Raw genomic sequence first — 27,509 nt, 5'->3', positions numbered from 1 at the left:
TCCCTGTAATTGGGGAATGTATTGTGTTTCCATTGGGGAGGCCCTCAGATTCTGCCCTAGAAGCTTTACTTGTGCTGGAAATCACTTCTCTCTTTTCCTCATTCTTTCCTGCAGTTCTGTAGCATCTCTCAGTCACAGATGAAAAAAATAATGGAATTCATTCAGTGTTTTCTCTCCAGATTTGGGTATTAATGAGAATTGTTAATTCAGCTTAGGAGCCTTGCCAAACAGGGCTGCCCCATAATCTGGTGTATCTTTGCTTGGTTACCACTTTTGAAGTTTATAACTTTGGGCTATGCCTATCATGTGTATTTTTTGCTGGAGAACCAACCAGCGTGTGACCTACCTTCCTTTCTTTCTCCTCTCCTTTCCTCCTTCCTTTTCATTTTAATTTGATACTGGGTAGGAAATGGGAGATTATGTAAAGAAGACTTCTTTCTACTACTTAATCCCAAAGTCTTTTTGGGTTTTGTTTTTAATTGTGGGAAAATACACATAACAAAACTTAACATCTTTTTTTATGGTTTGTTGTCTTATTGAAGTATAGTTGATTTATGATCTGTTAATTTCTGCTATACAGCAAAGTGATTCAGTTATACATATATATACTTTTTCTATATTCTTTTCCATTGTGGTTTATCACAGGATACTGAATATAGTTCCCTGTACAGTAGGACCTTGTTGTTTATCCATTCCATATATAATAGTTTACATCTGCTAACCCCAGCCTCCCACTCCATCCCTCCCCAAACCTCTCCCCCTTGGCAACCACAACTCTATTCTCTATGTCCGTGAGTCTGTTTCTGTTTTGTAGATAGGTTCATTTGTGTCATGTTTTTATATTCTACATATAAGTGATATCATATGGTATTTGTCTTTCTCTGTCTGACTTACTTAGTATGGTAATCTCTAGTTGCATCCATGTTGCTGCACATGGCATTATTTTGTTCTTTTTTATGCCTGAATAGTATTCCCTTGAATATATGTAACATCTTCTTTATCCATTGATCTGTCGATGGACATATAGGTTGCTTCCATATCTTGGCTACTGTGATTAGTGCTGCAGTGAACATTGGGATGCATGTATCTTTTCAAATTAGGGTTTTCATCTTTTCTGGATATATGCCCAGGAGGGGGATTGCTGGATCATATGGTAGTTCTATTTTTAGTTTTCTGAGGAACCTCCACACTGTTCTTCATAATGGCTGTACCAACTTACATTCCCACCAACAGTGTAGGAAGTCTCCCTTTTCTTCACATCCTCTCCAGGATTTGTTATTTGTAGAGTTTTTAATGATAGCCATTCTGACCAGTGTGAGATGATACCTCTTTTTATTTATTTATTTATTTTTTTGCGGTACGTGGGCCTCTCACTGTTGTGGCCTCTCCTGTTGCGGAGCACAGGCTCCGGACGCGCATGCTCAGCGGCCATGGCTCATGGGACCAGCCGCTCCATGGCATGTGGGATCTTCCCGGACCGGGGCACGAACCCGTGTCCCCTGCATCGGCAGGCAGACTCTCAACCACTGCGCCACCAGGGAAGCCCCTGCATTTTATTTTTGATTTGCATTTCTCTAATATAAAGTTTACCATCTTAACCATTTTTAAATGTACAGTTCAGTGGCATTAAGTACATTCACATTGTTATGCAACCATCACCACCAACCATCTCCAGAATATTTTCATCTTGCCAAACTGAAACTGTCCTTATTAAACAGTTACTCCCCATTCCTCCTTTCTCCCCAGTCCCTTTCTTCTTGGTTTTTTAAATTTACATCATATAAGAATGTTTTTTGCCTTTGTAAAATTACTATTGAAGGTATTTTCTATTTTGGTCTTCGCATCTTCATGTATATATAACTTGGTCTTAGAATTTACTTTTAGGAAAACTTTGTTCCCACTGACTTGCTGGATCTCTTACGAGGTAAAAAGTGCTGTGTAGATTCCCTTTGCACCTTGGTTGCTAAGAAGCCTGATTATCTTTAGCTTGAGTTTGCTGGCACAATTTTATACCTCCATTTTATTTTTATGGTTTAAGCCCCCTCGTTGTGGGGGGGGGGTTGCTCTTTTGGAGCAAATGAGGTATGGTAGAAGAAATAAGCTTTAAGTAGTTTTTAGTTTGTATCAGAGAATTTTTTGTGTTGGACCTAGTAATATGTTTACACTCCAAAGGCCACAACTTATTTGTGAGATAAAGATTAAAAAATTGGGGCTTTCCTGGTGGTGCAGTGGTTGAGAGTCTGCCTGCCGATGCAGGGGACACAGGTTCGTGCCCCGGTCCGGGAAGATCCCACATGCCGCAGAGCGGCTGGGCCTGTGAGCCATGGCCACTGAGCCTGCGTGTCCGGAGCCTGTGCTCCGCAATGGGAGAGGCCGCAGCAGTGAGAGGCCCGGGTACCACACACACAAAAAAAAAGATTAAAAAATTGGCCTATGTTGAATGGAAAATGCACAATGTAAGAGGTGTGAGTTGTCAGTTTCAGCTTTATTCAGGGACCTTACTGATGACTATATCCTGGGAGACAGCCACTCAGTAGCTCTGAGTAAACTCCGAAGAGATAGGGGGAGGAGCCAGTTTAATCATGATTGTTGGCTGGGGAATATGTGCAGTCAGGCTTACATCTCAGTAAAAGATGACAGCTAGTCACAAGGAACAGATATCTCTGTTAATGATTTTGGTGCTTTTCTAGATATGGAAAGATGCAAGAATCTGGTTATTAAAATTCTTCCTGAGATGTACATAGAACTATCTGAGGGGCCTGTTTTTCCACAGTGCAGTGTGCCTCATCCTGTTTTTTGTCCTGAACTCCTCTCAGGGTTCATTATCGGTCAAACTGCAGTGGCTAATGACTTAATCCATGTATAACTGGATGGTAAACGACGTTCTTTTTTTTTTTTTCCAGCAGAATTTAGTTATATCTAAGATAGGCAGAAGGTCTTATAGGAGAGGGTTATGGGTAAGTTTGAAAGACACTATGTCCAAAATGCAGGATCTTACTTCCCTGACCAGGGATTGAACCCATGCCCCCTGCAATGGAAATGCAGAGTCTTAACCACTGGACCGCCAGGGAAGTCTCCCAAAATAAAACCTTTTAAAGGAAGAAGGAAATAATATTTATTACGTGCTTATTATGTGACACAATTTTGTTAGTCCTCACAAGAGCCCTAGTTTATTATTAATAGATTTATTATCCCCATTTTTCAGATGTGAAAACTTAAGCTTGTTGATGTAAAATGACTCTCCCAAGGGCTCATAGACAGTAAAAGTGGAACTGGAATTTGAATTTTTTTAAGATAAATTATAATAGAATCTTTATTACTGATGTATCTGTTTTGGCAGGAACATTTTGTAATATAAACATGAACAGTTCTAGCCTTTATTCTGTAAGTGCTTTGGAAGTATTTATCCACTTCTGGGAAAGTATCTTAAGGAAAAAAAGGCTTTTTTTGTAAAGGATACAGTAATTCAGTTCCTAAAGGCTAGAATTTAAAAATAAAGACTGTACTCTGAGATTTAAATTTTAAAAATCAACATATACTTGATGAGCAGAAATATACAGAGTATCTTAAAGGTAAATGACAGCTCCTGGTCTGCAAGTTTTGACCTTTTTTTAAGTTAATGAAATTCAGCAAACGATTTCTTTTGATAATAGGGTAGATATTATTACTAATAATGGAGATAGTGACTTTAGTTTTATTCCTTCTGAACACTTACAGAACCCTCTGAGGAAGATTAAGATTGCTTCTTCTTACATTCTTTACTTTTCCTATTTACCCCATTACTCCCTTTCCCTTCTCTCTCACCAGCCATGACTTGTCCATTGCAGAGGCTGCAGAAGGATTGAGGAAGTGGGCAAGAAAGATGAAGACAGTTTTAAATTCATCATGGCTGTACTGCTATTTTCACTGTTTCGTTTTCATGCATTTCTTGTTGAAAGGGTATCGATATAACATAGGGGTTGAAGGTAGGTTCTGGTTATAGATAGTTTGTGTTTACATCCCACCTTTTCCACCTAAGCAAGTTACATGAATTCTCTGTACTTCAGTTTCATCATTCATGAAATGAAGGCTATAATAGTATGAAAGTCATAGGATTGTTTCAAAGAAAAATTAGGCATAATTTGAGTTCCTGATGAAGGCAATAGTTCACAGCTATGACTGTGCATTACAGTCATTCAGTGAGCTTTTCAAAAATACAAGTGAGTAGGGACTTCCCTGGTGGCGCAGTGGTTAAGAATTCGCCTGCCAATGCAGCGGACATGGGTTCGAGCCCTGGTCCAGGAAGATCCCACATGCCGAGGAGCAACTAAGCCCTTGTGCCACAACTACTGAGCCTGGGCTATAGAGTCCGTGAGGCACAACTGCTGATCCCGCATGCCACAACTACTGAAGCCCACACACCTAGAGCCCGTGCTCCGCAACAAAGAGAAGTCACCTCAGTGAGAAGCCCCCGCACCGCAACATGGAGTAGCCCCTGCTCACTGCAACTAGAGAAAGCCTGCGCACAGCAACGAAGACCCAATGCAGCCGTAAATAAATAAACAAACAAACAAGTGAGTAAACTTTTGATAGAGCCTGGGGGTCAGATTTCCCCCCCATTATGTATTTGTTTGCTTGTTTATTTAAATGGCATGAGATTTTTGTTTCTTTTATTCACTGCTGTATTCCCAACCCCTAAAACAGTGCCGAACACAAAAAGATTTTATGAATGAATTAAAAAGCAAATTATCTTTGGTCCCAGCAGTTCATCCCTTCTCTTTTTGTAAAAATAAATAAATAAATAAAAAGTTTTTAAAATTTATAAATATAAAATTCATCCTTTTTGGTAAACAGTTCTATTTGCCAATTTATGGTCAAACCCTTTTCTCATTTTCAACCCCTGGCAACCACTGCTCTAATCTTTATCCTTACAGTTTTGGGTTTTCTGGAATGTCAAATAAACTGAATCATACATTATGTAGCCTTTTGAGTCTGGCTTTTGTCACATTGCATAGTGCATTTGTAGCTCATTTGTGTTGTGTCTCAATATTTTTTTTCAATTGTTGAGTAGCATTCTATTGAATCTGGAACAACTATATTAACAATCTTGTGCTGTTTGTTCTTTTTGATTTTTAGCTTTCAAGAGTGTTGGATCTTCCTCCAGAATATTTGATCAAGTCAATATCTGCAGTTCCAGTTTCCAGAAAAGAGTTAAGTATAATATATTTGTAATGATCTAGAATGTTGCTGGCTTTGTCAATATACAAAAAAAGTTACTCTTCAATTTACAGAATAGTCCTTGAAATTAACCTTAATATATGATTTAACCTATTATTCCCATGGATTTAAATAATAAAATTAAAATCTGTATTTTACATACTGACATGGCAGATTATATTAGTATTCTCATGTTGTTTTGATGTTTATTCTAATAACTATAATTATAGCAGTCTTTAAGAAAAATTTGGAATGAGGTTCGAAATTAATTCTGTAACAGCAAATAAAAGAACTAAGATTGTAGTTAGATTGTAGTTAGAAAATCAGGTTTTGAAGGGATCTTAGAGGTTTTGCACCTATCTAACACTTGAATACTGTTGTGCCATATTTACCTGCTAGATTTTTTTTTTGCAGGTTTTGGTTTTTTTGCTTGTTTCCATTTGAGGCCCCCCCAGTGATAGAGAATTACTGGTTAGGACTACATACAACCTATAGTTGCTTCTTGGATTCAGAGAGATATCTCTTTTGTTTGGTCATTCTCATTGATACCTGTTTACAAGCTGGCTAGAAAACTTCAATACTTGGATAAAATACCCTCTCAGTTAATTAATAATGACAAGAAATTAGCTACATAGTAGGCATTTAAGCCCTAAGCTTAAATTATAACTATACCATTATGATATAATTATACCATTATCATTATACCATTATGTCCTTGTATTTTGTCCTGTAAACTTTGTCAGGATTTTAAGATTGAGTAGAATGAATGTTCTTTTTCCAAGAATAGGACAGAGAGATAAGTGGAAAAGAAAGAGAAAGGCTACGTATGGCCTTGTAAAAGAAAGCATCTTTAAAATGGCCTGCTACTGGGCTTCCCTGGTGGCGCAGTGGTTGAGAGTCCGCCTGCCGATGCAGGGGACACGGGTTCGTGCCCCTATCCTGGAAGATCCCACATGCCGCGCAGCGGCTGGGCCCGCGAGCCATGGCCGTGGAGCCTGTGTGTCCGGAGCCTGTGCTCCGCAACGGGAGAGGCCACAGCAGTGAGAGGCCCGCGTACAGCAAAAAAAAAAAAAAAAAAAAAAAAAAAAAAAAAAAATTAAAATGGCCTGCTACAACTTCATCTCTACTGAGTTCCAAGAACAGAGGCAACCACTGACCAAAAGATGGGCCATATAATTATATGTAAATTGATGTAGTGTTGCAAACCAGTTACCTATTTCATAAAATCTGTAAAGGACATTTTGCATAATAATGGGAATGTCTCCGTTTTTATTTTGTTTCAAAGACCTTTAATAAGCTGAACCGTGTTGGCCCATCTTTTTGTTTGTCTTTTTTTTTCTTAATTGAAGTAACATTGGCTTATAACATTATATAAATTTCATGCGCACAGCATCCTCTAAACAGTATAGCGTGCTCACCACCAAAACTTCAGTTTCCATGTGTCATCATACAGTTGATCCCCTTCACCCATTTCACCCTCCCCCCTGCCCCACCCCCCCTTCCCCTCTGGTAACCACCACTCTGTCTCTGTAGCTGCATGTTTGGTTTGTTCACTTACTTTGTTTTTATTTCTTATACTCCACATATGAGTGAAATCATACAGTATTTGTCCTTCTTTGTCTGATTTGTTTCATTTAGCGTAATACCCTCGAGGTCCATCCACATTGTCCCAGATGGCAAGATGTCATCTTTTTCTATGGCTGAGTAGTATTCCATTGTTTATATATATACCACATCTCCTTTTTTACAATTTTTTATTGGAGTACAGTTGATTTACAGTGTTGTGTTAGTTTCAGATGTACAGCAAAGTGAATCTGTTATACATAAACATATACCCCCTCTTTTTTTAGATTCTTTTCCCATATAGGCCATTACAGAGTATTGAGTAGAGTTCCCTGTGCTATACAGCAGGTTCTTATTAGTTATCTATTTTATATATAGTAGTGTGTATATGTCAATCCTAATCTTATCCCTCCCCCACCTTCCCCCTGGTAACCATAAGTTTGTTCTCTACATCTGTGTCGATAAGTTCATTTGTACCCTTTTTTTAAGATTCCACATATAAGCACTATCATACAATAGCTATCTTTCTCTGTCTGACTTACTTTCACTTAGTATGATAATCTCTAGGTCTGTCCATGTTGCTGCAAATGGCATTATTTCTTTTTAATGGCTAAGTAGTATTCCATTGTACATATGTACCACGTCTTTATCTATTCATTTATGGACACTTAGGTTGTTTCCATGCGTTGGCTATTGTAAATAATACTGCAGTAAACATGGGCGTGCTTATATCTTTTCAAATTAGTGCTTTCATGTTCTTCTGATAAATACCCAGAAGTAGGATAGCTGGATCACATGGTGGTTCTCTTAACTTTTTGCGGAATCTCCATAGTGGCTGCACCAATTTACGTTGCCATCAACAGTGTATGAGGGTTCCCTTGTCTCCACATCCTTGCCAACACTTATTCCTCACCTTTTTGGCAGTACCTATTCTGATGTGAGGGCATATCTCATAATTGGTTTGATTTGCATTTTCCTAATAACTAGTGATGCTGAGCATATTTCCATGTGCCTGTTGTCTTGGCCCCTCTTTTGAATAAGATTTTCTTTACCTGCTTGCAGTTCCTTTGGGTAGCTCCACTTTAACAATCTGAAATACCAGGACTTTGGTTTATAGAAAATAAATATTGGGGAGGACCTTAATTTTTCTAGGCTACCAGTCTAAAGTTCTGCATATTAAATTTGTTTACAACAAAGGAAAACCCTAGCTTTGCCTTCATAAACCCGGTTATTCTTTATAGAGTACTAAAACAAAGCCTAAGTGTTCTTGTTTTTTGGGTTTTTTTTTTTGGCTGTGTTGCGTCTTCATTGCTGTACACAGGCTTTCTCTACTTGTGGTGAGCGGGGGCTACTCTTCATTGTGGTGCGCGGGCTTCTCATTGCAGTGGCTTCTCTCGTTGCAGAGCACGGGCTCTAGGCATGTGAGCTTCAGTAGTTGTGGCACAAGGGCTTAGTTGCTCCACGGCATGTGGGATCTTCCCCGACCAGGGATCGAACCCGTGTCCCCTGCATTGGCAGGTGGATTCTTTTTTTTTTTTTTTTTTTTTTTAATTTTTAAATTAGTTTCTGCTTTATAACAAAGTGAATCAGTCATACATATACATCTGTTCCCACATCCCTTCCCTCATGGCAGGTGGATTCTTAACCAACTGCACCACCAGGGAAGTCAGAAGCCTAACTGTTCTATATTTCTAACTTGATTCTAAAATGTTATAACATGCCAGGAGAATTAAGAAATTTTATTTTTGTAATTTGGTTTATTTAATGTGATATGAATCCATTTGCTCAGGTCTCCTAATTCAGTTATACAGTTGTCCCTTGAACAACATGGGTTTAAACTGCATGGGTCCAGTTATACGTGGATTTTTTCAGCTAGCCTGAACTATGGTACTACATGATCCATGGTTGGTTGAACCGTGGATACAGAACCGTGGATTTGGAAGGCTGACTGTAAAATTACACTGGGATTTTCAACTGCTCGGATGGTCAGTGCCCTTAACTCCCCCCGGTTGTTAAAGGGTCAGCTGAATTTTTTTTTTTTTTTTTTGGCCACGACATGCAGAATCTCAGTTCCCTGACCAGGAATTGAACCCACACCCCCTTGCAGTGGACGTGCAGAGTCTTAGCCACTGGACTGCCAGGGAAGTCCCAGCTGTATTTTCAACTGCGGTGAAATTCCTGTTTAATACTGCTTGTAGTAGACAGAATTCATAACTTTGTTACCAGCCAGTACTTCTCAGATCTATGGATTTCAGTCTGAAACCACAGCAACTTCTCAGAAGTAGTGGGGAAGTAGCTATTGCTTTTTAAACTTATTTTTTAAATTATAAACGATATGAAAGTAGAGGGAATAGTTTAGTGAGCCCCTGTGTGCCCATCACTCACGATCATTAGCACATGGCCAGTTTTGTGTTGTCTACACCCCTACCCACTCTCCTTCTTCACAGTGGACTATTTTGACAGCTGCTTTTCATAGTCTAGATGTTATGTCATTTTAAAGGGATTTTTTAAAATTAGTTTTTCTGTCATGAAAGCAAAACATAACCTTCAGGAAATTCAGGAAAATACAGAAGAATAAGAAAAAATCCCCAATACTCTTACTACATACAGTAAGACAACTGATGTTAGCAATTTGGTATATCTTTTGTCTTTTCTCTTTGAATATGTCTTTCAGCCTTAAAAAAGTCATAGCTATAAAACAACTGTATGTATGATTTTGAATCCTTTCTCTTGGCATCATTTCTTTGAAAATACCACTTTTTAACAATGGCTTACTCTTAACTCGGCCCTGTTGATGGACATTTAGATTGTTTCAGTTCTGACTTTTCACATAGTTCACATTCAAGAATTGCCTCTCCAGGATGTGGAGAAAAGGGAACCCTCCTACACTATTGGTGGGAATGTAAATTGGTAAAGCCACTATGGAAAACAGTATGGAGGTTTGTTTAAAAACAAACAAAAAAACCGCTCAATTCCACTCCTGGGCATATATCCGGAAAAGACAAAAACTGTGATTCAAAAGGATACATGCCCCCCAATGTTCATAGCAGCACTGTTTGCAATAGCCAAGACATGGAGGCAACCTAAGTGTCCATCAGCAGAGGAATGGATAAAGAAGATGGGGTGTGTGTGTGTGCGCACGCACGCGTGCATAATAGAATATTACTCGGCCATAAAAAAGAAATATTGCCATTTGCAGCAACGTGGATGGACCTAGAGATTACCACAGTAAGTGAAGTAAGTCAGACAGAGAAAGGCAAATATCAAATGATATCACTTATATGTGGAATCTAAAAATACAAATGAACTTATTTACAAAACAGACAGACTCACAGTCACAGCAAACAAGCTTATGATTACCAAAGGGGAAGCGGGGGAGGGAGGGATAAATTAGGGGTTTGGGATCAACAGATACACACTACTATATATAAAATAGATAACAACAAGGACTTACTGTATAGCACAGGGAACTATATTCAAAATCTTGTAATAACCTATAGTGGAAAAGAATCTGAAAAAGGATATACATACACACACACACGTGTGTGTGTGTCTGTGTGTAACTGAATCGCTGCTGCACACCTGCAACTAACACAATATTGTAAATCAACTCTACAGTACTTCAATTTAAAAAAAATTACTTCACCAAATAGATAAAGCAAAAGTTTCTTGTGGGTGTATAATTAAAATCTCCCAAAAGGGAAAACTGGGATCAAGTCTGGTTGATTACCCTCACCTCCCTAAAGCATTTACTTCTCTATGGGTCCTTTCATATTAGCAAATAACCCAGCACAGAATTCAGAATTTGTGTTTTAAATATCCTTAGTTTAATAAATTGGTGTTAATCATTATTATTGGCCTAAAAGGATGATTTTTTTTTTTTTTTTTTTTTTGCACGGTACGCGGGCCTCTCACCGCTGTGTCCTCTCCCGTTGCGGAGCACAGGCTCCGGACACGCAGGCCCAGCGGCCATGGCTCACGGGCCCAGCCGCTCTGCGGCATGTGGGATCTTCCCGGACCAGGGCACGAACCCGTGTCCCCTGCATTGGCAGGCGGACTCTCGCCACCAGGGAAGCCCAAAGGATGATTTTTTAAATTTGTCCTTATACCATTGAACTACTTGAAAATATTTTATTGATAATTTTTTTATTGAATTAGTTTATTATTTATGTCTCAAATAAAATTTTGGATACTTCGTATTATTAACTTTTTAAACCATCTATAGAAAATCATGTGACCTGTTTGGGTTTTCCTGGATGTTTGAGAGCCATCCTGTAGGTGTATGGTCATATTAAACCTTTTATAAAGTATCCCACACAGGGAAGTATATTGAATATCCTGAGATAAACCATAGTGGAAAAGAATATCAGAAAGAATGTATGTATATATGTATGTATGTGTAACTAAATCACTTTGCTGTACAGCAAAAATTAACACCACATTGTAAATCAACTATACTTCAATTAAAAAAAAAAAAGAAACCATCTTAGCTATATGTCAAATCATTATTTAATCTTTGGTACATTCAAATCTTTATTTTCAATTAATATTGCTGTTATAGCTCTTATTTTAACTTTATATGGTTTTTATTTTTTTTAATCTTTGTGTTATTCCTATTTAGTTAAACTAATTTCTTCATTTTCCCACATTATTGGCACAAATACTTGACTAAATTATCAGTTCTTTGGTAAGAATAAATATATTCAAACCTTATATGAGTTTCCACAATTACAGTTAATCTTTAGAAAGTTGAATTGTTATGTAATCATTAGAGAATAGTCTTAGAAAAGAAACAGAATGGTTTGCCAACCAATCCAGTAAGTGAAGTACTACAGACAGAATAATTCCCCATGGCTTGGTACTGTATTAACATTTTTATTTAACATCAGAACTAGGATTATTTTACCAGAACTTAAGTAGGCGCCATTATCATCACCATTTTACTGTGCTACAAAAGAAATTAAGCAGCATGCCCAAGAGCACACAGACACTGATTAATAGTTGAATTTGGGTCTTTGGTTACACCTCAAATGTCAGTAGATGAGTTTGGGTTGATAAGTGTAATCCACACTAGGCTGCTGGATAACGGACTAAGATGCAGGAGAATCCTTCCCCCGCCCCAGTTTTATTGAGATATAATTGACATACAGCACTGTATGAGTTTAAGGTGTACAGCATGGTGATTGGGCATACATATTGTCATGAAATGATGACCAAAGTAAGTTAGTGAACATCCATCTTCTCCTATAGACAACATTAAAGAAATAGAGAAAAAAAATTTTTTCCTTGTGATAAAAACTCTCAGGATTTACTCTCTTAACATACAAGTGTTAATTATCCTTGTCATGTTGTACATTATATCCCTAGTACTTATTTATCATATAACTGGAAGTTTGTACCTTTTGACTACCTTCATCTAATTCCCCCTCCCCCTAACCCCCACCTGTGGTAGCCACAAATCTGATCTTTTTCTAGGAGTCTGTTAGTTTGTTTGCTTGTTTGTTTGTTTTTGAAGTATAATTGACCTACAACACTGTTCATCTTCTACAACATAGTAATTTCTGTACATTTCAGAATGATCACGTTAAGTCTAGTTGTCATTGGTCACCATGCAAGGGCAGTGCATAATTATTGACTATATTCCCCACACTGTACATTTCATACCTGTGACTCATTTATTTTGTAACTGAAAGTTTGTACCTTTTAATCTTCCTCACCCATTTCTCTCTTCCTCTTACACCCTTCCCCTCTGGCAACCACCTGTTTGTTCTCTGTGTCTATGATTCCATTTCTGTTTGGTTATGTTTGTTCATCTGTTTTGTTTTTTAGAGTCTGCAATTAAGTGAAATCATATAGTATTTGTCTTTCTCTGTCTGACTTATTTCACTTAGAATACCATCTAGGTCCATCCATGTTGCTGCAAATGGCAAGACTGCATTCTTTTTATGGCTGAATAATATTGCAGTGTGGTGTGTGTGTGTGTGTGCACACACACACACATACCACATCTTCTTTATTCGCATGTATTGATGGGCACTGAGGTTCCTTCTGTATCTTGGCTATAGTAAATAATGCTGCAGTGAACATAGGGGTATACATATCTTTTCAAATTAGTGCTTTCATTTTCTTTGGATAAATACCCAGACTTGGAATTCATAGACTATATTGTAGCTTAGTTTTAATTTTTTGAGGAATCTCCATACTATTTTACGTAGTAGCAGCACCAATTTACATTCCCAACAACAGTTCCGTTTTCTCCACATCCTTGCCAACACTTATTATTTGTTGTCTTTTTGATAATAGCAATTCTGACAGGTAGGAATGATACCTCATTGTGATTTGGATCTGCATTTGCCTGAGAGTTAGTGATGTAGAGCAACTTTTCATGTGCCTGTTGGCCATCTGTATGTCTTCTTTGGAAAAATGTCAATCCTGGAACCCTGCCCGTTTTTTAATTGGGTTGTTTGTTTATTTGATGTTGAGTTGTATGAGTTCTTTGTATATTTTGGATATTGACCCCTTGTTGGATATATTGTTTGCAAATATCTGCTCCCATTTAGTAGGTGATTTGCATTTTGGTGATAGTTTCCTTTGCTGTGCAGTAGCTTTTTAGATTGATTAGGTCCCATTGGTTTATCTTTGCTTTGCTTCCCTTGCCTGAGGAGACATATGCAAAAAAAATATTATTAAGACCAGTGTCAAAGAATGTACTGCCTATGTTTTCCTCTACAAGTTTTATTGTTTCAGGTCTTACATTTAAGTCTTTAATCCATTTTTGAATTTCTTTTTTGTGCATGGTGTGAGAGAGTAGTCCAGTTTGATTCTTTTGCATGTAAATGTCCAGTTTCCCAGCACCATTTATTGAAGAGGCTGTCTTTTCTCGATTGTATATTCTTCCTCCTTTGTTGTAGATGAGTTGCCCATATAAATGTTGGTTTATTTCTGGGCTCTCTGGTCTGTTCCATTGATCTATATGTCTGTTTTTTCGTTTGTTTTTTATTTATTTATTTTTGGCTGTGTTGGGTCTTTGTTGCTGCGCACAGGCTTTCTCTGGTTGCGGTGAGCAGGGGCTACTCTTTGTTTCAGTGTGTGGGCTTCTCATTGTGGTGGCTTCTCTTGTTGCAGAGCATGGGCTCTAGGCACATGGGCTTCGGTAGTTGTGGCTTGCGGGCTCTAGAGCACAGGCTCAGTAGTTGTGGCACACGGGCTTAGTTGCTCTGCAGCATGTGGGATCTTCCCGGACCAGGGCTCGAACCTGTGTCCCCTGCATTGGCAGGCAGATTCTTAACTACTGTGCCTCCAAGGGAGTCCCTATATGTCTGTTTTTGTGCCAGTACCATACTGTTTTGATTACTGTAGATTTGTAGCATAGTTTGAAATCAGGGAGTGTTATACTTCAGCTTGTTGTTCTTAAGATTATTTTGGCTATTCTGGGTCTTTTGTGTTTCTGTACAGGTTTTGGAATTATTCTTTTTCTATGGAAAATGCCATTGATATTTTGATAAGGATTGCATTGCATCTGTAGATTGTCTTGGGTAGTATGGTCATTTTAACAAAATTCTTCCATCCCATTAACATTTCTTTTAAAGCTGGTTTCATGGTGCTGAACTCTTAGCTTTTGCTTGTCTGTAAAACTTTTGATCTCTCCTTCAAATCTGAATGAAAGCCTTGTTAGATACAGTATTCTTGGTTGTAGGGGTTTTTTTTTTCCCTTTTGTTGCTGTAAATATATCATCCACTCCCTTCTTTTCAGCCCATAGAGGAGTAGTTTCCACTGCTCTTCCAATTCACTGATCCGTCCTCTGTATCATCTAATCTACTATTAATTTCTTGTAGTGTATTTTTATTTCAGTTGTTGTATGCTTTAGCTCTGTTTGATTCTACTTTATATCTTCTGTTTGTTTAAAACTTCTCCCTCTGTTCATCCATTCTCCCAAGCATCTTTGTGATCATTACCTTAAACTCTTTATTGGGTAGATTGCTTATCTCCACTTAACTCAGTTCTTCTTCTGGGGTTTTATCTTGTTCCTTCATTTGGAATGTATTTCTCTGAGACCTCATTTTGTCTAATTCTGTTTTTATTTCTATGTATTTGGTAGGTTGGTTACATTTCCTATTCTAGACAAGTGACCCTATGTAGAAAACTTCATATGGGTCCTAGCAGCATGCTCCCCTCTGGTCACTAGAGTCATATGCTTTAGAGGTGTCCCCTGTGTGGGCTTTTTGGGTCTTTCTATTGTGGCAGGCTGACTACTGTGGGCATGCAAGTAGGCCTGGCTCTTTTGTGGGTAGGGCAGTGGGTTGCCAGGCCCTGCCTTGTGTGAAGGCTGCCAGTCACTGGTAGGTGGGGCCAGATCCTGGTGCAGTGGAGTTCATGGCCAGGGGAGTCCAGGTCCTGGTGCCAGCCAATAAATGGCTGGGGCCCGGTCGCCAGGCAACTGGCTACAGAGCCCCAGTGGGTCCTAGGGCTAGTGCTGGCCCATTGGTGGGCAGAGCCAGGTCCTGGCATCTGTAGCTGCAAGGCCCTAGTGGTCCCAGTGTCGGTGTCAGCCCACTGGGGCTGGGCCAAGGCCCAGTAGGTTCCAGAGCTAGTGCCTGCTCACTGGTGGGCAGGGCCAAGTCCCAGGGCAGCTGGTGGCTCCGGAGATCCTGAAACGTCTGACCTTCAGCTGGTGGGGCTGTGTCCCTGCCCAGCTAGCTGCTTGGCCTGATGCGTCCAATTATTGGTGCTGACAGGCTGGTCAGGAGGGCTGGGTCCTGGTGTGGCTGGCTGTGTTGCCAGGGGAGTCCAGGGCCTGGTGCAGGCCAGCAGGTGGGCAGAGCTGGGTCAGAAGGCGACTGGCTACAGAGCTGCAGGGGATCCTGGGGCTGGTGCTGGCCCTCTGGTGGGGAGCTAAGTCCTGGGGTGGCTGGCTTCAGGGCTCAGAGTCCCAGAGCTAGTGTTAGCTTGCTGATGGATAGGGCCATGGTGTTGGGTGGTCCCGGGGCTGGTGGTGGCCTCCTGGTGGGCAGGGTTGATTCTTGACAGGGCTGGTGATGGCCCACTGGTGAGTGTGGTCATATCCTGACATGGCTGGCTGAGGTGCCCAAGCTATCCTGGAGGTGATGTCAGTGTTCTTTTGGGTGGGGATGTGTCCCAGTGGGTCCAGAGTCTAATGCTGGCCCACTAGTGGGTGAAGCTGTGTCTCTTGCTGCAGGGCCTAGGGAGTCCCAGGGCTGGTGTCCACCCCAGTGGGTAAAGAGGGTCCTATGACCACCTCTGGCAGCTTGGGGATCCCTGGGCTAGTGTTAGCCCACTGGTAGGTGGGGCCAGGTCCCTGGCCTGGGGTATCCCAGAGGTGGTGAGGACTGGCTGGTGCATGAAACTGGGTCCCAGCACTAATAAGCTAGAGGGAGGGTTTCAAAATGGCACGTACCAGCACCAGTGTCCTGATGAGATGAGCTCCCTGAATTGGCTGCTGTCAGCGTCTCTGTACCCAGGGAGAGCTCCATGTGCCTCCTGCTCTTTGGGAGGCTCTCCAAGATCTGCAGGTGGGTCTGACACATGCTCCTTTCGAGTTATGCTTTTGCCCTGGTCTTAGAGCTTGTGAAATTTTGTGTGCACCCTTTAAGAGTGGAGTTTATATTTCCTACAGTCCTCTGGCTCTCCTGAAAGTAAGCCCCACCGGCTTTCAAAACCAGAATGCTGCAGGCTCACCTTCCCAGTGTAGACCCCCAGGCTGGGGAGCCCAGTGTGGGGCTTTGCTCCTTGGAGAAAACCTCTGTAATTGTAATTATCCTCCCGTTTGTGGGTCTTGACTCTACCACATCTCTGCCCCTCTTACTAGTCTCTCTGTGGTTCCTTCCTTAGCGGTAGGAGATAGTTTCTCCTTGTCTTCAGGTGGATTTCATGGATAGCTGCTCTGTAAATCGCTGCAATTTTGGTGTGCATGTGGAAGGAAGGAAGCTCAGGGTCTTCCTACTCTGCCGCCCTGGTCACTTCTCAAGGCTCAGGAAAATTCTTAATGGTCATTATTATTATTTTTTTTAATGTGTTGAGTCTTCGTTTCTGTGTGAGGGCTTTCTCTAGTTGTGGCAAGCGGGGGCCACTCTTCGTTGCGGTGCGCGGGCCTCTCACTGTCGCGGCCTCTCGTTGCGGAGCACAGGCTCCAGACGCTCAGGCTCAGTAGTTGTGGCTCACGGGCCTAGTTGCTCCGTGGCATGTGGGATCTTCCCAGACCAGGGCTTGAACCCGTGTCCCCTGCATTAGCAGGCAGATTCTCAACCACTGTGCCACCAGGGAAGCCCTTAATGGTCATTGTTGACTAGATTCTTTAATGTGATCAGAAGCCACACAGAATTTTTTAGACATGAGCCTGAATTTCAAGAGTGGTAAGAAGGAAGTGATTTGTGCTCCTCTATTTTGCATTACAGATGGGCTAGACAGATAATGGTTCAACCCACTTATCCTGCCCATAAAGTCTCATTCTCTAGTTCATTATTAAACATCAGAGGATGTTCAGTGTTGGAAATTATGTGGATGTTTGTATATTAATTAAAATTATTTTTATACCTAGAAGATTTCAAACTACAGAAAATTTATAGCGAATAATGTAATGAACACTCATGCTCACTTTCGAATATGTCAGGTCTGAATTTTTTTCCGAATTTTTGTTTTCAGAAATCAAACATTATAGATACCATTGAAGCCACCTGTATATACTTCTTTGATTCCACTCCCTACCATCCTTTCCTAGAGATAACTGCTCTTCTTAAGCAAACGATTGTTTTCACTAATCGGTTGCTTTGTTTCTTTCTTGGTTTCTTTGTTTTTGCATTGTTTCATCACCAGCCCAATGAAAACAGAACAGCACTGTCTGTCTCCTTAAGGAACTACTCAGTGTTAAGAAGAATATTCTTCCTCTCATGTTGAAACTCAGATTATAACATTTTTTAAAAATTGTGCTTTGGGGCTTCCCTGGTGGCGCAGTGGTTGAGAGTCCGCCTGCCAATGCAGGGGACCCGGGTTCGTGCCCCGGTCCGGGAAGATCCCACATGCTGCGGAGCAGCTGGGCCCGTGAGCCATGGCCGCTGAGCCTGCGCGTCCGGAGCCTGTGCTCCACAACGGGAGAGGCCACAGCAGTGAGAGGCCCGCGTACCGCAAAAAAAAAAGTGTGCTTTGGTCATTTGAAGGTCAGTAAAGGGACTTGAATGAAGGAAGCATGTGGAATAGTGGAAGAAGATTTGTACTGATAGAAGCAGTCGAGACTTGAGCTTTATACTGAGTCTCCTTATTAGTTGCAGGGGGATTTTTAGGGGAGACATTGAACTTGCCAGACATCATTTTTCACATCCATCAAATAAGGTGGTTGCCCTGCCTCTCCCACAGAGATATCATAAAGCCACAACTAGGTAACGGAAGCGGAAGAGTTTTGTAAGGTGATGCAAGATACAGTTCTGAATCGGTACAAGGTGATGATATTTCTGATTGCTTTATATTTTGAAAGTGTAATTCCTTCTGATAAAATTGTGTCAATGTAGAGAACACAGTAATTAGTCTTTTTCATTTGTTTGTTTGTTACACTAGTAATGTTTTTAAGGTAACAGCCTTTTCCTGTTTCAATGTCTGTCTTTAGAGAAGTAGCTGACTTTCAGCTCTCTGTGGATTCTCTATTGGAAAACAACAATGACCATTCAAGACCTGATATTCAACTTCAAACCATGAGACTGGCAGAGAAGGTAGGTACTTTAGCACTATTATCTCTTTTTGACATTATGATAAATGTAGTATTTCAAAGGAAAAACTACTCTGCAAGCTATCTCTGCAGGCTATCTCAGCCATAATAATGAATTTAATAGCGGTTTTTTTCAAGGCACCTTGAAAAGTATAATTTAAATTTATTTTAGCTGCATACTATAAGGTTAGGATGGTTTTTGAAATCAGGTATAAAACATTCCTCTTGAGCTGACATTATTCAAGTTTTTGATTAACTACTTACAGGAAGACTGAAGTGTTAATTAAATTTACAGATTGAAGCTGGATGGACTTCTGAATTTAGGAGAACACGCTTGATAAATTAGAGCAGTGGGTTGCAATTTTTAAAATAAGTTTCTGGGAAGATGAACATTAAAATATGAGAAGAAATGATTAGATGTAAATAGAATCATGATTGCAGAGAAGAAGTGGTTAGATGATTTAACAAACCTCTTCCATTTCTAATTTCTCTGATGGGTTCCGTATCTAAAAGAGGAATTGAAAGGATTGTGGTGAATGACCACATCTAAATTGTTAGTGTAATACCTTCAGAAAAGCAGGTTTGGGGGGAAGTTTTTTTTTAAAATAAGGTTATTACATGTGACACAGAAGAGGGCATGGGCACACTGAAGAGCCCAAACAATGAAAGTCACTTTCATAGAAAAAAACACTTAAAGAATGAATATGATAGAGGAGCTTTGGTAGCTAAGTAAATGTTTATTTGACCACAAAAATTACCCCAGATTTTTATCAGGAAGTATACCAGGAATAAAATTATCCTAATTACAAGATTTATTTCCTCCTCCTCCTGTGAGTTCTCAAAAATAAAGGCTAGTGGCTCCTCAGTGACAGCAGGTATTTCTTCACGCTTCATGGGTATCTCGGGTGCTTTGAACATGTAGTTGGTTAAAAATGTAAAGCGTATCCACTGAAGACCAAGCATTTAAATTATTTACATTTTATGTGTGGGTGTGAGTTGTTCTAGCGGATGCCCTGACAGAATGTCATGTTCTGTCACTCTCATGCAAGGCGGATGAAATAAAAAGAATTCATTGCATGTCAAGGTACATAGGGTGGGGGTAAAGTGATGCTCCCTTTTTCCACGTTAGAAAGAGAATTTGAAGTGAGAGAATGGGAAAGTGGAAGACAGAGACTTCGAATACAGAGTAGCATTCTAGCCTGGAAAAGAAGAAAACGTGTAAATGCAAATAGAATGACGGAACTGGGGAGACGGGCTAAGGCCGAGGTCCAGACACAATGACTGTGAGAGAGGACCCACCTGCTGCCCTTGGGAGCCAATCTGATAGGATTAGAACTCCAAAGCTCATTAAGCCTGTTTCATAACATGCCTGTTTTACTTGATTTGTTATCTTTTCAGCTAAAATGCGACACAGTGGTGAGTGAAATCAGCACTGGTCCAGGGACTGTAAATTTCAAAATAAACAGAGAACTATTAACAAAGGTAAGAATGGGTTATGTTGCAGCTGTTGCACCTTCACTCATTCCCTCTGCTTCAGCTACAGTGGTTTCCCTCCAGTTCTTAAAACTTATTGTGCCTCTTCTTGCCTCAGAATCTTTGCACATTCTGATCCCTCTGCCTGGAGGGCCACCCCAAGTTAAATCTGCTTATTCTACAGATCTTGATGTTCCCTAGCAGTGCCTTTCTGACCCCTTCATTCATATACGCTCATAACACTGTATATGTCTCCTTTGCAAAACTTAGTGTAGTTGCTATTTTACATCTTTTTTCTATAACTTTATTTTTTAATTAATTTTTTATTTATTTTATTTATTCTTTTTTTTTTTTTTCCTGGCTGTGCCATGCAGCAAGCAGGATCTTAATTCCCTGACCAAGGATCAAACCTGTGCCCCCTGCAGTGGAAGTGCAGAACTCTAACCACTGGACCGCCAGGGAATTCCCAATTTGATTAATGCCTATTGCTCTTTAAACTCTAATTTCCATTAGGGCTTATAGCATCTGTTTTTCTCACATCCCCGGTTCCTAGCGCAGTGCCAGGCATGCAGTAGGTGCAAGATAACTATTGTTAAATGAATTAATGGACTCCATATTGAATACAAGAAAGATACTGCTGGTTTCACTCTCTGGTAGCCTATAATCTATTGGAAGCATAAGATTTATATAAGAGAAACCATAAGACAGTTCTTTTAATAAAACAATTTTTTAAAATGTGATTGATACAATAAGCATAAGAAACATCAGAGATGGTAAAATCTGGATGACCTGAAGGAGTTGGGGAAACCTCATAGAGGAATTGGGTCTCCCTTGAGTGAGCCCATGGAGGACAAGTAATCCTGGATATGAGACCATTTGTTGAGTTTTTATCTCAATTGAACTTTAAAATTTATCATAATGCATGGTTTGGTCTATTAATTTAAAAAAAGAAATACACACCAGTGTTGGATTGGTCAGATTTAGTATATGCTATGGTCTTGAACTGAAAATAACTGTAAAACCAGAATTTCTAATAATATAGTTTCTTCCCAAGGTTACATAGTTTACAGACATTTACCCATCAGCCCTATAATTCTTCTGAAGGGGAGTTAGTGTTTCATGCTTGTCTCTAGATCTTTGAACTCTTTTATCTTTTTTTCACTGTTACTTCAAGACAAACTTGTTAAACCAAAATCAGTCACAAGGACAAGAAAAATTTGTTTTGAGCTTTTTAAAAAGTGTCTACAACTTGGGCTCTTGATAACATTTCGTGTCAACTTAGCAAACCAGTGAATCTAATGTACCGTTTTTTAAATATTTATTTATTTATTTTTGGCTGTGTTGGGTCTTCGTTTCTGTGGGAGGGCTTTCTCTAGTTGTGGCAAGCGGGGGCCACTCTTCATCGCGGTGCGTGGGCCTCTCACTATCGCGGCCTCTCTTGTGGAGCACAAGCTCCAGACGCGCAGGCTCAGTAGTTGCGGCTCATGGGCCTAGTTGCTCTGCGGCGTGTGGGATCTTCCCAGACCAGGGCTCGAACCCGTGTCCTCTACATTGGCAGGCAGATTCTCAACCACTGCGCCACCAGGGAAGCCCCTAATGTACCATTTTTAAATAAGTGACTCTTTCTTCCAGTTGCTGTCTCAGTGTTTATGGAAGGAGAAATCGAACTTGCCAACATGCCTTCCAAACTTTAGTCCATTTGATAGGCAATTTTACTATGGGAAAATGGGCTACGGTAGATGGAGTTTGCCTTTATAGCCAGCTTAGCTGAAAGAAATACAGTTTATATTTCAAGGCAAGGCATAGTTAATAATTTAAAATTTCAATGGCCATGAATTTTCATGCTTTATTACAATTAATTAACTAGGAGATTTTATCTGTTTAAGGATGCCCACTAGCTCACTTATTAAATATATTCCCAAATCCTTCTCAATTGACAATGGAGGGAAAGAGTTAGGGCTTTGAGGTCCAGCTACTGTTTCTCACAATGGAAACCCTCCCTTCCTTGTAGCTTTGAGGATCTGGATATTAGTGTGACTTTCTTTAAAGGAACAAGTAGATTGCTTACAGTAGCCTGCTCAGTGTCACAGTAAAGATACATCCTAGAGCAGTGAACACCCATAGTCTGAAAAAGGGAGTATTGAATGTACCTGTGTTATAATTTTTTAATAATATCTGCTCAAAGCTTAATTTCTTCTACACCTGGCTCCATTATTTTCAGGCCTTAAACAATGTTCATTTGCATGTCTGAAGTTTTCAGATCATATCAAGAAAATTCAACCCTTCTTAGGACCATTATAAAACTTCTTTTTTCCATGTTAAAATTATTGAGATTCACATGTAGCCAATGATCTATGTCCAAAACTTACTCCTCAAGCAGAGAATTATGAATTATCATTGTTTCCACATGTACAAACTTAGTCTTGCATAAAATGTATCTGTTCATGCATTGTAATTGAATTACTAGCACTGGCAGCACCAGAGATGATTAAATGTTAGCTTAGGTTTGGATCACTAATAATGGCTTATAATGTCTTCATATAAATCATCATCAAAGGTAGGAGGCTAAAATGTGAAATTAAATGTAGTAGGAACTGCCAAATCTCTGAGACTAGATAATACATTTTTCAAAACTAGAAGAACTTATTGTGAAGAACTATCACTTTGGTACCAAACTTCTGCCTGACAGTAGTCTATAGGTGACTTTCAGGAGGAACTAACTTTGAATAATAGTTAATTCAGTTTATGGGGAGAAAAAAGAGAAAATATGAGTTTAACCAAATAGGAAAAAGGCAAACAAAATCCTGTTTTTTAGGTGTGCCTTAGAAATACACAGTGGATAATACAATTTTTTTTTTTTTTTTTTTTTTTTTTTTTAGTACGTGGGCCTCTCACTGTTGTGGCCTCTCCCATTGCAGAGCACAGGCTCTGGACGCGCAGGCTCAGTGGCCATGGCTCACGGCCCCACCCGCTCCACGGCATGTGGGATCTTCCCGGACCGGGGCACGAACCTGTGTCCCCTGCAACAGCAGGTGGACTCTCAACCACTGCGCCACCAGGGAAGCCTGATAATACAATTTTTTATTTCACATGCACACATGCATTTTTATTTGCCAAATTCAACTATGCATGCTCTACCAAAACTTAAGGGGAAAAAAAAGAGAGATACTGTTTTAAGTGGCTCTAACTCTGCTCATTATTTCATTAATTGAGTTTATGTCAGTAGGCAGTGGATGCATTCAAGTCATAGGTGGTTAGCTGAACACATGGAAAGAATGAATGACTAAGCACTTTTCAGCTATTGAGTAAGGAACCGACCAATCAAGTAGTGGTAGGTTCCTTAGAAGTTCTTTTGAGAGCTGTCAAGAAATGCTGACGAGGGACTTCCGTGGTGGCGCAGTGGTTAAGAGTCCACCTGCCAATGCAGGGGACACGGGTTCGAGCCCTGGTCCCAGAAGATCCCACATGCTACGGAGCAGCTAAGCCCATGCAGCACAACTACTGAGCCTGTGCTCTAGAGCCTGTGAGCCACAACTACTGAGCCTGTGTCCCACAACTACTGAAGCCCACATGACCTAGAGCCTGTGCTCCTCAACAAGAGAAGCTACCGCAATGAGAAGCCCGTGCACTGCAACGAAGAGTAGCCCCCGCTCGCCGCAACTAGAGAAAGCCTGTGCACAGCACTGAAGACCCAATGCAGCCAAAGATAAATATATAAAATAAATTAAAAATATATATTGACCAATAAAGAATTAGATAAAATGACAGAATCATCCACAGAAAATATAATGGTGGTGGATAAACAGAAAGCACCTGCCAATTGGAATATTCGTTAATTTGCTAAAGCATTCCAAAAAGTGAAACCTTTGAAAGATTTAATTTCTGGTTATAGATTCTTTATGTACCTACATTTACATTACTGAGTACCTCTTACCTTTAAACATACATATTGGTGAATAGATGGGCCTCTAACTTACTCTATTAAAATATCAGAGAACTTTACTAGCTCACTGACATTCTTTGTGCCCACTAATTCAATAAACTTCCTGCTTATTATTTGCCAGGGACTGCATTACTGAAATCTGAAGACAAAATGGCATGTATCTTGCCCTCAAGGAGCTTATGATCTAAAAAAGCAAAGCATAAAAAATATCACAGTGTAATGTGTGATGGGTAGACAGTGGGATGAGTCATATAATGAGGGCATGTATAAGACGCAATCCTGGTGTAAAGAAAGGTACATGTAAATTTTTTTTTCCCCACTCCCTCAAAGTAAATCTGTCTCAAGGAGACAGGAGGTAACCTTGAATTGGGATGAAGATAAAGAATATACTTGGGAGATACAAGGGCAGATATTCCAGGCAGAGGGGACAGTTTGGGACAGAGTACAGTCAAAAACATGGCATTGTCTGGAAATCAGGAGGTGACTGAGTATGATTTCCACATAGGATGGCATGGGGGAGGATATGAAATTACACAGTATGAAGGACCTTACATGCTCTACATAAGAGTTTCAGCTTTTTCCTCTGTCATTATTTTCCATGGTGTGTTATGTGTACCACAGGTGGCACACATGATTTTTTGGTATTTCTTACACTTAAGAAATTTCATTTTAATAGTTATATGTCATCAATAAAAACGAGCACTTCTAACTTGTGATTTTTATGGATATTACAATGTGCCTTTCAACAAATCAGTTTCCTCAAAATTAAAACTAAAAATGATATGCATGTAAAGTAAAAATCGAGAAACTGGTAAAATCTCTTAAGTGGTAGGGAATCATTGAAGGCTTTAAACAGAACATAGACCTGATTAAATATGTATATTATATAAGAAGATAGTTAAGTGCTATTGTTTTGTTGTAGTTGTTTTTGTAGTGGTGTAGCTGACAGATGATGACGGTCTAAACCAGGGCAGAGGGGAAAATTATAATATTTAGGAGACAGCATGAGCAGGGCTCGGTGATTAACAGGTGATTGGTTCTGGAGGTTGAGGGAAAAGGGTAGATCTTAGGAACTCCTCCTAGGTTTCTGACTTGGTTAGCTGGGGGGTTCAGAGTGAAATTCGTGGAAATGAAGAACGTTGAAGGAAGAGGAGTATATTCTGTTTGAAGTGCCTGAGAGAGATGTTCAATCCTGAGTTGACTGTATCAATCTGTAGCACAAGATTCTGGTAGGTAAGTAGTAAAGTCTTAGGACTTTACACCTAGGAGAAGCGTAAAGTAAGGAGCTAGAAGCAAGAAAGGAGCACAGGGTAGGGAGTGGGGGCAGGCAGTGGAAGATGGGTCTGTAAAGGAAATAAAGGAAAGCAAAATTCAGTAGAATGATGTCACAACAACCAAGGAAGCAGGGTAGTTGCAAGGAGAAGGGAGTAGTAATCAGCTAAAATGATGCTTGAAAGGTAGTTACCCCGGGGGAAAGCAGGAAGGGACCAGGATTAGGGCAGATGAACAAAAGGGACTCTAGACTTCAGCCTTATCTTGATTTGTTTAATTTTTAAATTTTACGAAAAGAATGTATTCATAAAAGTAATGTATTAAATACAATTTAAGTGTTCAATTGGGTTTGGCATTTAGAATACTGATTTTGAGAGCACTTTCAGTGAAATGGTAGAGAAAAAAGCTAGCTAGTTAGCAGGTAGGTCGAATTGTCAGTGAATGGTTTGGAAGTGGAGCATGTAAGATAGTCTTTTATTAAAGTTGCTTTTTTTTTGTTTATGCCAGTGAAATCAATGAACCAAGGGTCATTTGTTAAAGAGAATTCTAACTCACCGCTATTACCTTTTGTGGAGTCTACCATCTGTTACATAAAAAGGGATAGAAAGTCAAAAGGATGGGTAGGCCTTAACCTTTGAATAATCTGAGTATGAATTAATTACCTCTCATTTAGATTTACCTTCCCACTTGCAATCTTCTTGTGACCCATGTTCTTGGCGTAACAAACATTTAATGGGTCCCTCATGTAGGACAGGCACTATTGTACTTAATGTCTGTATATTAGTCCTTTCTCTGTATGTCCTAATGCACAGTGTCAGTGAAGAGAATATTATTTTCTCTTTGTCCTTGGGCAAATACACACTTAGTTCTTGCATCTATTAAATGGAAAGTGTTGCCCATTTTAAGATTGTGAGGCTTAAAAATAACAAAGAAGCATCTAGACTTGAGCCTGGCACTCTATAGATGCTTCTTAAAAGTGTTGCTTTGTTGCTTCCTACTACCTTCTCTGCCTTTTCCATGAAGTGACTGTCTTTTTTTTTTTAACTATTTATTTATGTCTTTGGTTGCCTTGGGTCTTCGTTGCTGTATGCAGGCTTTCTCTAGTTGCGTTGTTGCAGTGCGTGAGCTTCTCATTGTAGTGGCTTCTCTTGTTGCGGAGCACAGGCTCCACGTGCACGGGGTCAGTAGTTGTGGCGCACGGGCTTAGTTGCTCCGCAGTATGTGGGATCTTCCTGGACCAGGGATCAAACCGATGTCCCCTGAACTGGCAGGTGGATTCTTAACCACTGCGCTACCAGGGAAGTCCCAAAGTGACTGTCTTAACCAGCTCTTATGATAGTAGAATTCTTCATGTCATAAACTACATTTTTAGGACTTCAAATACCGTGTGTGAAGCAAAAATCAGTATGAGTAAATAAAAATCTATCAGTAATTTCAAAATCCTACAGTAAAAAGTAAATACGTAAATGAGTGTATCATCACTGTTAGCAAAAAATAAAGTATGAATTTTGTGAACCATACAGTAATTCTATGTTAATAACTAAAAATTAACCTGGAATATGTTTTGGCAGTTTCTGTGATATCTCCTTGCTTTTTACTTATGTAGCCAAGAGGAACTTAAATTATAATTTTTTATTTATTTTCTGCCATTACTGTGATCATTAGTATCAGAAAAGTAGCAGCACCACGCAGGGTTAACACATAAGCTGTGGAGTGCACAAAGTTTTTGCAGTATGACCTTGGGCAAGTTACTTAACCAGTCTGAGCTTCTGTTTCCTCATTTGTAAAAATATACTCATCTCTTAGGGTTGTTGTGAGAATTAATACATATAATACATATAAAATGTTTAGTACGGTGCCTGGCACATAATATGCATTTGATAAATATTAGATGCTGCTTCTGGTTTTGTTGTTTCTATTTGCTGTGGGACTTTTGGCAATTACCTCTCTAAACTTCAGTTTCTTCATCTGTAAAGTATCTACATCATTCGCTACTATAAGGATGAATAGACATGATGTATAAAAGGGCACAGAGGGTCTTCCCTGGTGGTGCGCAGTGGTTGAGAGTCCGCCTGCCGATGCAGGGGACACGGGTTCGTGCCCCGGTCCGGGAAGATCCCACATGCTGCGGAGCAGCTGGGCCCGTGAGCCATGGCCGCTGAGCCTGCGCGTCCGGAGCCTGTGCTCCGCAACGGGAGAGGCCACAGCAGTGAGAGGCCCACGTACCACAAAAAAAAAAAAAAAAGGGCATAGAGGCCCCGTAGACGTTAACTTGTGTTATGACTGCTCTGACTAGCATTAGCGATAGAAGAAGGTGGTACTGCTAACAATACTATAAAATTCTCAGT

General features: G+C 40.0%; 1 protein-coding gene across 2 annotated transcripts in view; it reads left to right on the top strand.

Annotated features, from left to right (window-relative positions):
- The window catches only part of RARS2 (arginyl-tRNA synthetase 2, mitochondrial), an 82,171-nt gene that overhangs the window by 18,105 nt on the left and 36,557 nt on the right, over positions 1-27,509 (top strand). The window contains exons 2-4 of one of the 2 annotated variants that reach the window (XM_081250411.1): positions 5,116-5,189; positions 18,375-18,477; positions 19,872-19,955. In XM_081250411.1, coding sequence (XP_081106537.1) covers positions 5,116-5,189; positions 18,375-18,477; positions 19,872-19,955 — 261 coding nt within the window. The remainder of the gene's footprint in view (positions 1-5,115; positions 5,190-18,374; positions 18,478-19,871; positions 19,956-27,509) is intronic. The other variant, XM_081250410.1, reaches the window with a different exon arrangement.

This window comes from Mesoplodon bidens, assembly GCF_964165515.1.
Source record: "Mesoplodon bidens genome assembly, chromosome: 12".
In the NCBI taxonomy this organism is placed as follows: domain Eukaryota; kingdom Metazoa; phylum Chordata; class Mammalia; order Artiodactyla; family Ziphiidae; genus Mesoplodon; species Mesoplodon bidens.
This window is presented reverse-complemented; position numbering and strand designations above follow the sequence as displayed.